The sequence below is a fragment of the Xiphophorus maculatus genome, chromosome 17, assembly GCF_002775205.1.
Source record: "Xiphophorus maculatus strain JP 163 A chromosome 17, X_maculatus-5.0-male, whole genome shotgun sequence".
Lineage (NCBI taxonomy): Eukaryota > Metazoa > Chordata > Actinopteri > Cyprinodontiformes > Poeciliidae > Xiphophorus > Xiphophorus maculatus.
In genome coordinates this window covers 913,816-928,594 of record NC_036459.1, presented here as the reverse complement: position 1 = coordinate 928,594, position 14,779 = coordinate 913,816, and the positions used below count along the sequence as shown (strand labels likewise).

The window sequence follows — 14,779 nt, the reverse complement described above, 5'->3', positions numbered from 1 at the left end:
AAATGATTTTTCTGCTAAAATATTTATTATAGTCATAAATTAATCAGCTGCTCTCTCTATTGTGCCTGATTTCATTTCATATTTAAAACAATAAAAAACATAAAATTACTTGCAAACATTTCTCATGATTTTCAACATAATCAGCAGTGACAGTTTTTTCCCTTGTCCTGACTGATTTAAAAAATAATAGTAAAACCCACATATTCCTTCAAACTATTAAATTTGATTTCACAGATAATTCCAAGTTATAGCACATTTTTGTTACAATTAGTTTGTTTTGCTGTCTTCATTTTTACAGCTGGCCAAAGTCATTCTCCAAGTAGAATCAGATTTTTTTACACTGACCAATTAGAAACACCTTCATAAAATAATTAAAAATGAAAGAAGTAAAAACTATTACAATCCCTGGACATTCCTTCATAATAAAGTAAAAATCATAAGAGTTACTCTGAGAGCATGAGCTATTAAACTTTTCATTAATAACATACATTCATTGTCTATATTCACCTTTCTTTGCTCAGAATGTTTCACCATTCAGTGAGGAAACATTATCTGACAGCTAAAAAACAAGACACTGTTGCAGAAAGTGCAGGAAAGCAGAGTTTCTAAAGATGCTCTTCCACTGCAGCAGTGATTTTCTGCGCTGCGATCTTTATTGTGACCCCGCTCCAGGTGCTGATGTATGGAAACAACCTGTCGGTGAAAGTGTGTGTGAAGGTGTGTATGTGTGTTCCAGTTTCTGCATCTGAAAACGACAGCCGTCCTCCATCATAGTCCAGGAAAAGCCGGATCCTTCTTGGGTTTCCCTTCATAGAGACGTCAGATCCCGGATCTGTTGAGGAAAGTGTTTTGTATTCTCCTTTGCAGAACATGAGCCTCCACAGTCCGGACCAGATGACGCCTTTCCTCACAGCCGACCCCGCTAGCACACCCAGAATGTAGGCATCGTTTTCTCCTACCTCCACCTCCCAGCTGTGACATCCTGAGGTGAAACTCTTCGAGCCAACGACAGAAATGAAGTGGTTGATCCTCTCTGGATTGTCAGGAAGTTCCTGTTTTCCCGTGCCCTGAGTCAGACTGGTCAGATCGTCGGACAGAGTGAGGTCTGGATGGGCTGTGTTTGGATCCAGGACGACAGGAGTGAAGGAGATCATGTCCTTCATCTTGCTCCAGACGTTGAAGCTCAGGTTTCCCAGATATCTGGCCTCATCGATCAGCGTTCCTGAGATCAGTTCCGGATCATCAGGAACCGGCTGCTGCTGGATTCTCTCCACCGTTTCTTTGTAATTCAGCAGAAACTGGACATTTTTTGCTCTCAGTTCATGCTCTGTGGTTTTAATTATTCCTGACAGATCTGAGATTTCTTTGCTCAGCGCTCTGATCTTCTCTGCCATCATGTGACTCTTCTGCTCCTCTTCCTCCCACAGTGCATTCAGCCTGGCCTCCTCCTCTTCCTCCAGAAACTGGTGAAGCCTCTTAAACTGCTCTTTGATCTTCCTCTCTGTAGCTTCAGCCTGAGTTTTGATGTGACCTGCAGTTTGATCACAGTTTCCCTTCACTTCATGGATGAGCCTCATCCTCTTTCTTAAGGGCTTCAGGGAATCCTGCAGGGTTTTCTTGGCCTGCTGTCCAGCCTCTGCGGCGAGCTGGAGCTTGTGCTCGCTGTGCGTCTCTGACTCCCTGCAGACGCAGCACAGCAGCTGCTGCTCATCCACACAGAACAAGCTGAGTGTTTCTGCATGCAGACTGCAGAGCGGCTCAGAGCCTGAAGCTCTCACCTCGTCACACGCCATCTTCAGAGCAAAGTCAGGTGGAGGTAGTGTCTTCGATGACCTTCTCTTACAGACTGGACATGCAGTGGTTTCTCTCTCTTCCCAGTTTGTCTTTAAACAGGAGACACAGAAGCTGTGCTCACATGTCAGAGTTACTGGAATCTCAAAAGTGTTCTGGCAAATTGGGCACAGAAGCTCTTCCCTTTGGTATGAAGCCATGACTCTAGACGTTCCTCTGAACTACGTAGACAGTTTCACTTTTGAATAAATCTTCTAGTTCTTGTTCTCCTGCCTGCAGCCGATCCGTTTTGTTACCACCTGCAGCATCCCTGGTGTTCCTTGAAGCATTTCATCATCCTTCAAGAGAAACTCTTGAATTTGATCTCACAGTCGAGGTTTTTGTCTTCTGTTGGTTTATTCCAACGTCTCTGATAAGGAAATCAGCAGTTTTACTTCCTGACTCACCTGAATGCAGGTCAGGGAGGAGCTTTTTAAAAAGAGCAGGAAATGCCAGCCCCGCCTCCGGCTCTGATTGGTTGTTTGCATTTCTTCAGCCGCCAGTAGCAGCTCTGGGAGGAAGTGGAGATCGATCTTTTTACAGATTATCTGTCTCATGTTAAACTGACATGGTGACAGTTTTAACCCATTAAACATTTTATTCATCAACATATTTTTGTTTACTTAATTTGTGCTTCTGGTAATAAATTCAGATTCTATCAGCTGTTTAAGTTCAATATGAAAATCATTTTCATTTTCAGAAACTTCTGCTCAAATTTTGACAAAACGTTACAATAGAAACGATATTCATAACAAGTTGGTGCATTTATTGTCAAACACAAAAACACAGAACATTAGTGATTGGCTCGTAATAATTACTGTTAAAGGATGAGAAAGAACCTGCATGTCTGCACATCCAGGAAGCAGAAACACTTTGAACAAGTCAGAGAAATGAAATATGAGATATGAGATATAGAATGACGCCGTTTGAGCCTAAACTAGCAGTTATTTCTACTTGGATTAGCATCTTGATGAGCATTGTTGTGCAAATTAATATTTTCTGAACATAAAGTGCTGCTTGATATTATTTACGTGGTTTTGTTCTGAGAAAACATCCGGTAGCACTTTATGAGAAGGAGTGAAGAATACTGACATAAAGCATCAGAAACATGAAGGAGTCTTTATGAATGTTGATAACTGTTGACATAAAGCATCCAGTCGGTAAATAATGAAACTTTTAAAGTTTCAAAGTTGCACTAAAACCTGCATTAAAATGTCATTATTTACCAAACGATACTACAGTTATAAACATTCATCAAGACTCCTTCATGTTCATAACAGCTGTTATGTCAGTGATACACAGTGCTACCAAACATCCCATACAGGTGTGTGTGTGTGTGTGTGTGTGCGTGTGTGTGTGTGTGTGTGTGTGTCAGTGCAATCACCTGCTAATGAAGATAATAACAGTAATAACAACAACAACAGACGCACTGAGACACGAGTCGCGTTGAGGCGGGGAGCAGGAGCAGGAGGAGTCCCGCCAGAGAAACAGTCCTGGTCCCGGCCAGGAGGAACAGCGCACCCTGCAGGAGGAAGGCCTCATGTCAGGTGACGGCGTTCAGGCTCTGGCCGCCCTCCGCCGGGGTGAAGAACTGCACTTTGGGCGGAACCAGCCCGGAGTTGTTCCTGCGCAGGCTGCCGCCGCCGCCGCCGCCTTTCCGCATGGAGTTGTTGCGCCTCATGGAGTTCCGCTTCCTGAGGGAGTTCTGGTGTGACAGCTCGCTCTTCTGCAGCGTCTGGATCAGGATGTACGGCTTCTCGTCCAGCTCCCGGGCGCTGCAGCTGGGCGTGCTCACCTTCAACAACAGCAGCTGCTTTACTTATGCTAATTAAATCTAGTAATTATTGAATAGTGACTAAAAACTTTCTAAAAGTTTATATTTCTTACATATTTAGTAGATTTTCTTTGCCAGACGTTCAAGTTTGACCTAAAGCACTCACTTTAACCGTATTGCCGAACTTGGAGTAGTCCACGGAGTACACGCCCTCCTCCTCCGTAACGATGGGAACGAAGCGGTGGCCCCACTGGATCTCCTCAGAGACGTAGGAGGTCCGGGCCTGGGTGGTGATGCCCGTCGTCTCCACGACTCCCTCCAGGATGACGATCACCTCCAGGTCGCTGCACTGCAGCTCCATGGCCGACAGGTCGTACAGCGGGCTGAGCAGACACAACATTCACAGGAAACACAAGAAAGAAGAGCAAAAAAATCCAGTTTCATATCAAACATGAGAGGAAATACCTCTAAATTAGTAATCAATCAGAGGCGGGTAAGTAAGAGTAAAACCACTTCAACATATTGTTACTGGAAATTACTGGAGTAAAAAGTCTTTGATAAAAGTTACTCAAGTACTGAGTAACTGATCAATTTATCAATCACTTAATATTGAAAAGTTACATCATCAGATGGACCAAAATATAAAGTCAAGTGGAAATTTTGGTATTTTAAGCATGAAAATGACAATTTATGCAATTAACAAAAAAATAAATAAAATAAAATCAGACCAAATATTTTTTTCCAAGTTAGTTTCTTTCAATAAAAAAAGTTAAATTTTAACAGAAGCTGCAGGTGTCTGGTGAATGTTTGGTTAAAACATCTTTGTTTTTCATTCAGTGGTTAGAAAATACAGAAATTTTACTGAAGTAAGATTACAGATTCATAATAAAATAAAAAGTACAGCATAGTAAAAATACACCTATATGTACATTTTACATATACAGTTACTTAAGTAAATATGACTCTGTATTTTATTGATTTCAAATAGTTCAAATATTTTTTGTTTTTCGTTTCAGAAAGTGAAACTAAACATTAATTGGATTTATTAGAGATTATTAAAATATTCCAAGCCTTCATTTTTGTTCAATTACAGAAAATGAAAACCCAACATCAGGATTTCTGCAGGTTTCACCAACTCAAATCTAAGACTTTTTAAAGACTATTAAGAATGAAATTTAAGACCTGTATTTCCTAAGTTTCCTCAAAAACAACAACAAAATTTAACACTCATAACTTTGCCTTAATGTATTTAAGGCTAACTTACTGTTTTTACTTAATTTAAGACATTTTAGGGACTTAATTTTAGATATATTAATTTATTCAATTCAAGGCTATCTTGTTACATTTTACCTGTGTACACATAATTCTTTACGATATTTTGAGAAGGAAGAAAAAGTCCCGCAGCTAAACTCAAGTTTAAAGAGGAACTGGGAAATGGAGACGTAAAGTTTTGCGTTGAACCTGTTTTTGTCGATGACGTGGCAGATGATGAGCGGCGCCAGGAGGAACAGGCTGTTGCTGGCGACGGCGCTCTCAGTCTGAACGTCGATCTGATGGATGGGGATTATCTCGCCCTCTGGAGTCGTCGTCTTCCTCACCACCTGCAGGCCAAACCAGTTCAACCAATCCTAAAACATTCCCTTCCTTCTGTGCAGTTAAAAGTATATCACAAACACAACAGATTAAAAATAACAGAGCTTGGAAAATATGTTGGATATATGCAACATCAACCTTTAGCTGTCAAATGTTGGTGAAAATGAAAACAAACTTTATCCATTTCTTTGCTCAAATGCTAAAAGTTCATTTTGTTTTTGTGCTCTGATAAAAATAATCTAAACCCACCTAAAAGAATCCATTATTAAATGAATAAATTACTCATTCAAATTACACTACAGTACATAAATATTATTAGCATCACGCCGCTATGCTACCAACCGTTAAGCTAAGCTAGGCTAGTTAGCCGTTAGCATGCTGCCCTGTTATATGGGTTCTGTTTCCATTTTTGTTGTTTGAACAGAGGAAACATGTTTCTAATTAAACAAACTAGGTCTGTGAATTGTTTTCTTACCAAATGATAGTTTTATTATGCAAAGAAAAAAATGTAGGCAGGGAGAATATATTTAGCTAATGCTAAAAAAACTAGCAAAACTAAAGTTTTTACATGTGCTTTTCTAACAAATAAGTTTTAAACTGAGCTAAATGTTAAAATCCGATGTTCTTATATTATTCATATATAAATATAATTGCAATGTTTTGTTTTCTTTATTTATTCGGTTTTTAATATTAAAGGACAAACAGAAAATTGTCCTTATGTGGTTTCTAACTTCCATTTACTATCTACATCCAAACACCTACAAGCATCAAAATACATAATTAGTAATCAAATGTGAATTTTATTTGATGTAAAAGACGGCCAGATTTTCTATATGATGCTCTTTGTGTATCTCTGTTGTCCATTTTATATTTCCAATAACAAAAAAGAAAATAATAAAAGTATTTAATTATTAAGATTTGGCTAAATTATTTTTTTCAATTACTTTAGTGTTGAATGAATATAAATATGTTTTTAATGTTAGTTTGTTCTAAGAATCAGACACTAAAAAGAGCTACAATATTGTTACTAGGTACAAAATACTGTCAACCAGTTTAATCCTCAGAGATTAAAGGAGATAATCTAAATTAACAACCTGTAATCTGACGGTTGCTCCGATAATCATGCTCTTCCTCAGATCTCCAATGCGAATCATGAAGCACAGACGGTTGTTCCTCACGGCGATAACGGCGTGACGGCTAAAGATCAACGTCTCCGCTCGGCGGTTCGACTGAGCCGTCTTCATAAAGATGCAGCCTGAGAACGGAGAAACGCCCAGTAATGTCCAACTCTTCTAGTCTGATTGGTAGGTCATCGCTGCATCAGCAAATGAATGTTTCTACCCAGCATGACGGCGTTGATGATGAGTCCCACTATGTTCTGCAAGATGAGGACAGTAATGGCCGCCAGGCAGTGCTCTGTTATCATCCGACCTCCAAAGCCGATGGTCACCTGAACCTCGATGGAGAACAGGAAGGCTGAGATAAACGACCTGGGAAAAGAGAAAACACTGAGAAACTCAGACTTTTTAAACCAAAAATCCCAGTAACACAAACCTATCTGATTATTATTTTAATAAGACTGTTTTACACAGAAAGATTTTTTTTTTTATCGTTGGTGCTGTTAAATTTGTGCTTTGTGTTTTCCTGCATCATTGTTACATAGGTTTGGTAGTTTTCCATTTCGATTGTTACAGATCAATTGTTTTACCAATTCCTTTGATAAAACAAAGGAATTGTTTTACCAAAGTAGGTAGAAATGACCTAGACCTCATGGTTCTACGCCATGAAGTTGTGTTAGAATACTGCATAAACAGCAAATTATCATCTAATGTTGGAGTATTTTGGGTTGGAGTTTCCATTTTAGATGTTTCAGTTCAATTTAAGAGATCCTGCATTCTCTTAAACCAATGGGGAAGTTGGATGTCAGAAGCTGGCTCCCGAGATGTTACATCTCTCTGGTAGGGAAGGATCCTGAGCTGGTGAGCGAAGTCGAAAGGTTCCAGCTAGATACTATCGGACTCACCGCAACTGGTCTGGAACCAATCTCCTGGCGAGGGGTTGGACACTCTCCTGCTCTGGAGTTCACCACTCATCGGTTCCTACCTTGACAGCCATATATTGGAGTTTATCCAAACAGTAGTTCAGATTACTCATCCTTTGTGGAGTCCTTGGAAGGGCTCCTGGTGAGCACTCCTGCCAGGGACTCCCTTTAGTTGAAGGGGGACTTCAACGCTCACATCAGGATTGACAGTGAGACCTGGAGGGGCATGATTGGAAGGAATGGCTTCCTGGATCTGAACCAACCAGTGTTTTGTTATTGGACTTCAGCACTCATCATGGATTGCCTGTAGTGAACACCATGTTCAAGCATAAGAGTGTTCATATGTGCTGCAACTGAATGACCGACTTTGTTGAGGTTTCATTTGATCTTCGACTGCATTTCATCTTGGACACTCAGGTGAAGAGAGGGGACAAAATTGTCCACTGATCACTACCTGGTGGTGGAGGATGCTGGTCAGTCCCAACCTCTGCTGCTGAAGCCAGTGAGGTGGTTGAAAAGCTTCTCAGTGGTAGGGTGGATTCACACAGAGGTCCTAAAGGTTCTGGATGTTGTAGGGTTGTGTTGGTTGACATGTCTCTGCAATGTCAACCAGTTCCCCTGGGTTGGCAGACCTCTTAGTTGGTTCCTCAATTTAAAAATGGGGACTACAGAGTGTGTTTCCACTACAGGAGAATCACACTCTTAAGCCTCCCTGGTCAAGTCTAGTCAGGGGTTCTGGACAGGAAGGTCCACTCAATAGTAGAACCTCGGATACAGGAAGAGTGGGGTGGTTTTCATCCCACAGGGTCTTGGAGGGTGTGTAGGAGTTTCCCCAATCAGTTTACGTGTTTTGTGGACTTGGAGAAAGTGTTGGACTGTGTTTCTCAGGAAGTCCTAGGATACTCCGGGAGAGCGGTACCAGGTCATTTGATACGGGCTGTTAGGTCCCTGGATGACCGGTGTCAGAGCTTGGTCTGCATTGTTCCTGGTGAGAGTTGGACTCAGTCAAGTTTGATCTTTGTTACCGATTCTGTTCATAACCTTCATGGACAGAATTTCTAGGCACAGCCAAGGTGTTAAGTGGATCCTTTTTGGTTGCCCCAGGATCTGGTTTCTGTTTTTTGAAGGTGATGTGGTTATGGCAGCATCATCAGATCATGATCTATAGTTTTTCCTGGAGTGTGAAATGATAGGGATGAAGCTCAGCACCTGAACGTCCTAGACCACGATCTGTAGCTAGAAGAGGGCAGAGTGTCTTCTTTGGGTTGTAGAAGAGCCGACGAGTTTGCGTATCTTGGAGTCTTGTTCACGAACGAAGAAAAGATTGAATCTCCATTTGGAGTTGGAGATTGTAGGACAATGGTGATGATGGTGGGAGGAGTTTGTCACCAAATCGGGGGGTTGCCAGTTTGATCCCCCTCTGTCAGAAAATAATACTGTACAAGTAGAGACTACTACCATCAATAGGCAGATTGGCGCACCCATCGCCTTTCCTATCCTCATCTGGGACAATTACATCAGAGTGAACACATTTAGCAAGACCTGAAAACAGAACCCTGTGGGACACCAGTTTACAGACAAGTGGAAACATGGCAAGATCTGGTTAAAATAAACCACCAAAGTTAACTCACAATACCATTATTATTATTATTGGCTGTAATTATTTGTGTCAAAGCCAGGAGTTTGTTAAATAAGACCAGAACCGTTTCTACTTTCTTCTCATTATTATTTTTGAACTGCGTTGATTGAGAAAATAAAGTTGAACCACAGCTTTTCCCGAATCTTTCCAGTGAAAGTTAGTTTGGATTTGGGCCTGAGATTTAGCCAAATACGATTCTTTTTTCATTAGCAGCCAAAAGAAACGAACATAGAGTTCAATATTCTCATCACAAAGCAGAGAACATCAAGAGAAGTTAAACAGGTGGAAGAAAATATGCTGAAAAGTAAAAAGATTCTGAAACCTTTTGGGAATAATCTATTTATTTAATCTATTTTAACAGGCTGAGTTTTTCCCCTCACTTTCCTCTGCTGCGTATTAAACGGGAAGGGGGAGAAAGAAAAGGGAGGGAGGAAGAGATAACTTACACTAAACCTACTTTCACTGTTCAAGTTTAACTTTTTCACTTTTCTGTCTCTTTGTGAAGTTTCTTACTCGACGTCGGTGACGCAGTGGGTCTCGTTTTTCCGCGCCGGGTCCATGTCTCCGTGCGCAAAGGCCACCAGCCACCAGCTCATCGCGAACAGCAGCCAGCTGCTCACGAAGGTCGTGGTGAAGATGACGAGCGTGAAGCGCCATTTCAGGTCCACCAGCGTGGTGAAGACGTCCTGCAGGAAGCGGCCCTGCTCGCGGATGTTCTTGTGCGCCAAGTTGCACGAGCCGTTCTTGGCGATGAAGCGCGCCTTGTTCACGCGGTCCCGGAACACCGGCTTCCGCGGCAGCCGGGAGGCGAGACCCGGCAGCCCGAACTCCTCCGGGATGATGCTTTTCCTGGCCAACATCTCGCTCCTCTTCCTCAGCCGCCCTGAAGCCCAGATCCACCTCACTCAGTGCGCCTTTACGCGCGGAAACATGCCGAAAATGCGCAAAAGATTAAAACGTCCCGAGTTGGGAGCAGCGCGCCGCCTCTGCTCCGCTCCTGAGGGCTGGGACAGTGTCCTCTGTCCTATTGACGTCGTCCAACTTCCAGAGTCCAGACCCGATCAGGACTGGAAGCTGCTGCTGCCTTCAAGGACTGCACCAGCACAGTCGGAAATCATACAAATTGCGCGTAAAAGAGGAAAATTTTGATTATAAAAACTATTTAGCTATTTACAGCGTAATAATATGCATAATTTTGACTAGTTATGGACTTTTAAGAACCGATAAACTAACTAAAACACATATCAGAAATCAGTTTATGAAGATTTTCTGCTATTCAGTGGCCGATTAAATCCACATTTTCCACATCTTTTTCAACTGAAACATCCAAATTATATTTATTTTTGATGTCATAGCTTTCCTTTATTTCATTTATTATAATCTTCGGAATCGACCAGTTTTCTCTTAATCTGGCCTTGAATGATGATCTGCAGAATTTATTTCCTGCTCTTTCATAAACCATGAACTAAAGGAAATCTCCATTTCCGGCCTACAAACTCATTTCAAATTGAATACAAATCTTATAAACATTAAAAACAGCCTAAATAAATCGGAATACATCTAAACAGACCTCAAATAAAGCCATAAATAGAAAATATTGGCATAGAAATAAAACAAAAGTGCTTTAAAACACCCGCACTCCTGCTCGTGTTGCGTTTTGCCTCCAATTATTAAGAAAATTAATCAAAAATAAAGCTAAGAAATGAAAGCATGACTCATAATTATGTAACATGATGCCAAAAAACATCAAAACGGGTTTTAACTCTCAGTTCTGTAAGAGCAAATCACAGATTTAACGCCAGAGGGCGCCATTCCGCAGCGTATTCCATATCAACCTGCTTTCTGAGTTTCCTCCTTCAGGATGGAAAACAAAGAGTCTGACTTTACTTAAAACTGTTTATTGTCATTTCATGTGTAAAAAAATAGGCACAAATAATAAATCATTGTTTTATATTACTAAAACCCTTAGATATGCAAACAGAATGCTTATAAAAATCATATAAAACTTGCATTTAAAGTCACTAACAGTCGAGTGAATTCAGAACAAGTGAGACTTTCTGCATAGAGCTGCTGATGTCACCGATTGTTTTTAATTAAGTCACATTAATCTGTTTCATCTTGTTTGTTTTCATTGCTGCCGTTTTCACAGACAGTTTGTTGTGTTAACAGAATCCAGCAGAGTAAAAATGCAAACAATTTGATCTCAGCTGCATGGATAAAAAATTAAAAAAACGAGAACAATGTTTAGAAGTGAAGAGGAAAGGTTGAAGTGAGAAGATTTTAACATGAGTGAGCGAAAAAACAAACAAACCTGGTGATGTTTAACTTGAGATGAAACATCAGAAAAAACTGAAATAAACAATCTAATGAACCTGGTGTTTTCTCCTGACAGAAGAGAAGCCATAAAATAATAAAAATAATATAAATGATATAAAAACAGTTTAACCAATTCACCAGAAAACTGAGACAACAGCAACGTTTCCAGAGAGGTGAAAAGATGTTGCTAAATTATTATGAAATAGCATAAAACTAAATAATTATAATTTATTAGTAGTTCTGACTATAAACGGGTAAAATGTCTATTTTAACTTTGTTAAAGAAAGTAAGAATTATTTATATTTAAAATATCATAAATAACATTAATGTTTCCAGGTCTGTTTGGTAAATAGGAAAAGTTCTAAAATATTTGATCAGTAATTAATGTTCTGAAAATGAGGATTCACCTATAAAAAAGCACAAAGGCCAACAATAATCAGATTATCAGAGCATAATTATTAACAAATAGGAATATAAACACAATGCAAATTTCTTCCAGAAATACAATCTTGTTTTTTTGTGTGTTTTTTTTAATATATAAAATCCTGGCAGCTGATTAAATTGGCCATTAGAAAGTTTTTAGTTGGTAAAACAAAAGATGCAACAAAATGTCTCTTTAAGTCACGAAAAACTTTCCAGTAAAATCTTGGTGAAATTTAACCAACCATTATTCATGGAAGCTTTCTGCCAGAAAGTTTAACTTTATTTCTAACTAAATGAACCTAAACTCATTTAAAAAATCATATTAGAAAAGTTTTAATCAGACTTTACAGAAAATCACCTCTCCAGGTACCGGAAGCCGTCGTCCCTAAAAAGAAGCAGAAACCGTTCAGCAAAGCATGACAGCAGACAGACTGCAGGGTCAGAGGCTGCAGGGTCAGAGGCTGCAGGGCCAGAGACTGCAGGGCCAGAGACTGCAGGGTCAGAGGCTGCAGGGTCAGCGGCTGCAGGGTCAGAGGCTGCAGGGCCAGAGACTGCAGGGCCAGAGACTGCAGGGTCAGAGGCTGCAGGGTCAGAGGCTGCAGGGTCAGAGGCTGCAGGGCCAGAGACTGCAGGGCCAGAGACTGCAGGGTCAGAGGCTGCAGGGTCAGCGGCTGCAGGGTCAGAGGCTGCAGGGCCAGAGGCTGCAGGGTCAGCGGCTGCAGGGTCAGAGGCTGCAAGGTCAGCGGCTGCAGGGTCAGAGGCTGCAGGGTCAGAGGCTGCAGGAGGAGCCGCTGACCCTGCAGCGGAGCCGCGGCTGCAGGTGGAGCCGCTGCGCCGGTCAGTTCGCACTGAAGTCTGCACAGAAATACGACCGAAACAGGCTGCAGGTTTAACAGACTGTTTTAGTCTGGAAACTTAACAAAATAATAAAATGATGCAACTTCAAATATTTAAGTTGTATTATTTTAGTGGTGGGACTACATTGAGGTTTTTAATAGAGTTAATTTCAGGGTCTGTAATCAATTAATTGTAATAATCAAAACCAACACATTAACAAAATAAACATTTCAATTAAGAACCTTTTTGTTGTCAAATTATTGAATTAAATGAGCTCACTAACTAAGATATTTATTGTTTTTAATCTGTTCATGGAGCATCTTTAGAAATGTGGACGCTAACATTAGCATTACCAACACAATTAGCATTAGCATTGAGTAGCTTCGCTGATTGGCTAACTCATTTTAGCACAACTTGAACACAACCGTTCTTTGTAATTAATTAATCAAAATTAACGTGTTAAAGTACCAACTCTAGTTTTCTTATATATTATGTCCTCCCCTTCCTGATGCCACCCTGGACAACTGCCCATATCAAAACTGCTCCATTTACCCACCAAAATAATCCTGAGGAACCAGTTCAGTCATCTCTATCAGTCGTATTTCTGTGGTAGAACCTTACAATAAACCTATGAGTAAAATAATAAAAACTTCCTTCACAGTGAAAAAAACTGCATAAAGCACCAAACACCAGCCAACATTCTAACCTTCTGCATTATTATTGCTTAGCATCTGTTAAAACTGATAAAAGTGTAAAATGTTACAATATGTAAAAGTTAAACAGTTTAAAAACAATGAAATCACAAAAGGTCCTAAAAGCACAGAGCCTGTAGAAACTCAGCTAGACAAAGAGAGAGAAAACAACTGGGGGCTCGTCCGGGATCTCCAGGGTCAATTTCACAAAATGTTTTAAAATCCCAAGAGGCACAAAACCAGTGATAGCAAGTTTTAAAACCTTAAAAGAAACAATGAACTCATCTGGGACTATTTAATGTGGCGGATTAACGCACGTCTTCCTGAGTGTGTTTGCAGGTGAAAGATGCTAAATCTCGGATTCTAACTGGAGGAATCCAGCCTTTGTTTTTTGTAGAATCTGCTGAAAAGAAGAAATAAAACAAAATAAATTTAATTAACCACATGTCAGTCTTAATCTTGGAGCCATTATTATTGGTCGTGAAACGAAGAAGAAGAAGAGTTCATAGAGAAATATGGACAAAATTCTAAGTTGCAGAAGCCTGTCAACACTGATGGGTCCCTCCCGCTAATCGTGGAGCTAATTAAAATAAAGTTCGACATGTGAGTGAAGTTTTGATTGTTGACTGTTCGGCTAACAACTTTGAAGTGGGATGAAACTCTTTAGCTTATGCTGCAGAGTTAGCAAAGCAACTATAAAACTGAAACCAGGAGTTTGTTTCACATAATCTTTCCCTTTAGCGCAAACAGAAGTGTGTGATGACAAATGTGATCCAGTTGAGGTCGATATTCTACGATGTAGCTCATGTTATTGACACATGGTGGGGATTGTTAAACACAGCGCTTCAGTGTTAGCATTAAAGACCCTGCTGGTGTAGCTGTTTAGCGTTAGCAGAGCTAATGCTTAAGATTAGTGATTTAGGGTTAGCACAACTAGCTTTTTAGTTAGCACTGCCCACTAGTGCTTGTTAAACTAGCTACTAATGTTGGACAAACTTATAACCACACAAGAAACTACAGTGTTTAACGTAGTAATTTTATTTTAATTCTCCACTTTCAGGTTTAATTTAAAAAATTATTTTTTTGTAGAAAATTTAGGCTAAATTATCTTTACAGTAATTTGGGGTTTAATTCTAGTAGATCTAATTACTAACAAACACCTGATAATTGAGGTTTTACTGAAAACCCCATTGATGCTCAAAACCTTTAGAGATGATTTATAAAACGTCTGTGTTTAATGTGAGACTTTTCCTACAGATTGTGAGCATGATGGTGATCCAAGATGAGATTAACTGGATTAACACGACTGTTTCAGCTTGTCCACAGCTTCCTGCTGTATCGTCGGTTTAGACGTGATGTTTCTGTTTGTCTTTGTTGTAAAAATGAGTTTGAACTAAAAATCGAGAGTGGAAATTAAAACCGATCCGTCGGTTGTTGGAGTCTACATGTCGGCTTTGACAAAGGAAGCGAACATCCCGTCTTCCTGCTCCAGCAAAGTGTCCGGTGTGTCGTACTCCAGGATGTTTCCTCGCTTCATCACAATGACCAGATCAGCGGTTAGGATGGTGTGGACTCGGTGCTGCAGACACACAACAATCGGTTAGCTTCCTGTTTCGGCAGGACAGCTTCCTGTT

General features: G+C 40.3%; 3 protein-coding genes across 10 annotated transcripts in view; all 3 read right to left on the bottom strand.

The window, feature by feature from the left end:
• Window positions 1–3: 3 nt before the first annotated feature.
• On the bottom strand, window positions 4–2,417 carry LOC102235168 (nuclear factor 7, ovary-like). Its single transcript, XM_005811203.2, has one exon. It carries the CDS (start codon window positions 1,989–1,991, stop codon window positions 606–608), a length of 1,386 nt encoding a protein of 461 aa, XP_005811260.1. The 5' UTR covers window positions 1,992–2,417; the 3' UTR covers window positions 4–605.
• A 158-nt stretch (window positions 2,418–2,575) lies between these two features.
• kcnj8 (potassium voltage-gated channel subfamily J member 8) lies at window positions 2,576–9,983 on the bottom strand. Of its 2 annotated transcripts, none has more exons than XM_005811192.2 (6): window positions 9,391–9,980; window positions 6,539–6,687; window positions 6,292–6,452; window positions 5,066–5,205; window positions 3,771–3,987; window positions 2,576–3,625 (listed from the first exon to the last, which is right to left on the bottom strand). In XM_005811192.2, exons 1-6 carry the CDS (start codon window positions 9,735–9,737, stop codon window positions 3,374–3,376), a joined length of 1,266 nt encoding a protein of 421 aa, XP_005811249.1. In that variant the 5' UTR covers window positions 9,738–9,980; the 3' UTR covers window positions 2,576–3,373. The 2 variants fall into 2 exon arrangements, with proteins under 2 accessions (XP_005811249.1, XP_023205723.1); XM_023349955.1 differs by having other exon boundaries at window positions 3,534–3,625; window positions 3,718–3,987; window positions 9,391–9,983.
• A 2,770-nt stretch (window positions 9,984–12,753) lies between these two features.
• LOC102234902 (ATP-binding cassette sub-family C member 9-like) overlaps window positions 12,754–14,779 on the bottom strand; it is a 44,792-nt gene continuing 42,766 nt past the window's right edge. For 6 of the 7 annotated variants that reach the window (XR_002754249.1, XR_002754248.1, XR_002754250.1 and 3 more), the window contains one exon: window positions 14,632–14,724. Coding sequence is in view for 1 of the 7 variants with exons in the window: in XM_023349996.1 (XP_023205764.1) it covers window positions 14,587–14,724 (138 nt within the window). In the remaining 6 variants the exon portion in view is untranslated. Of the gene's footprint in view, window positions 14,725–14,779 lie in introns of all 7 variants that reach the window. The other variant, XM_023349996.1, reaches the window with a different exon arrangement.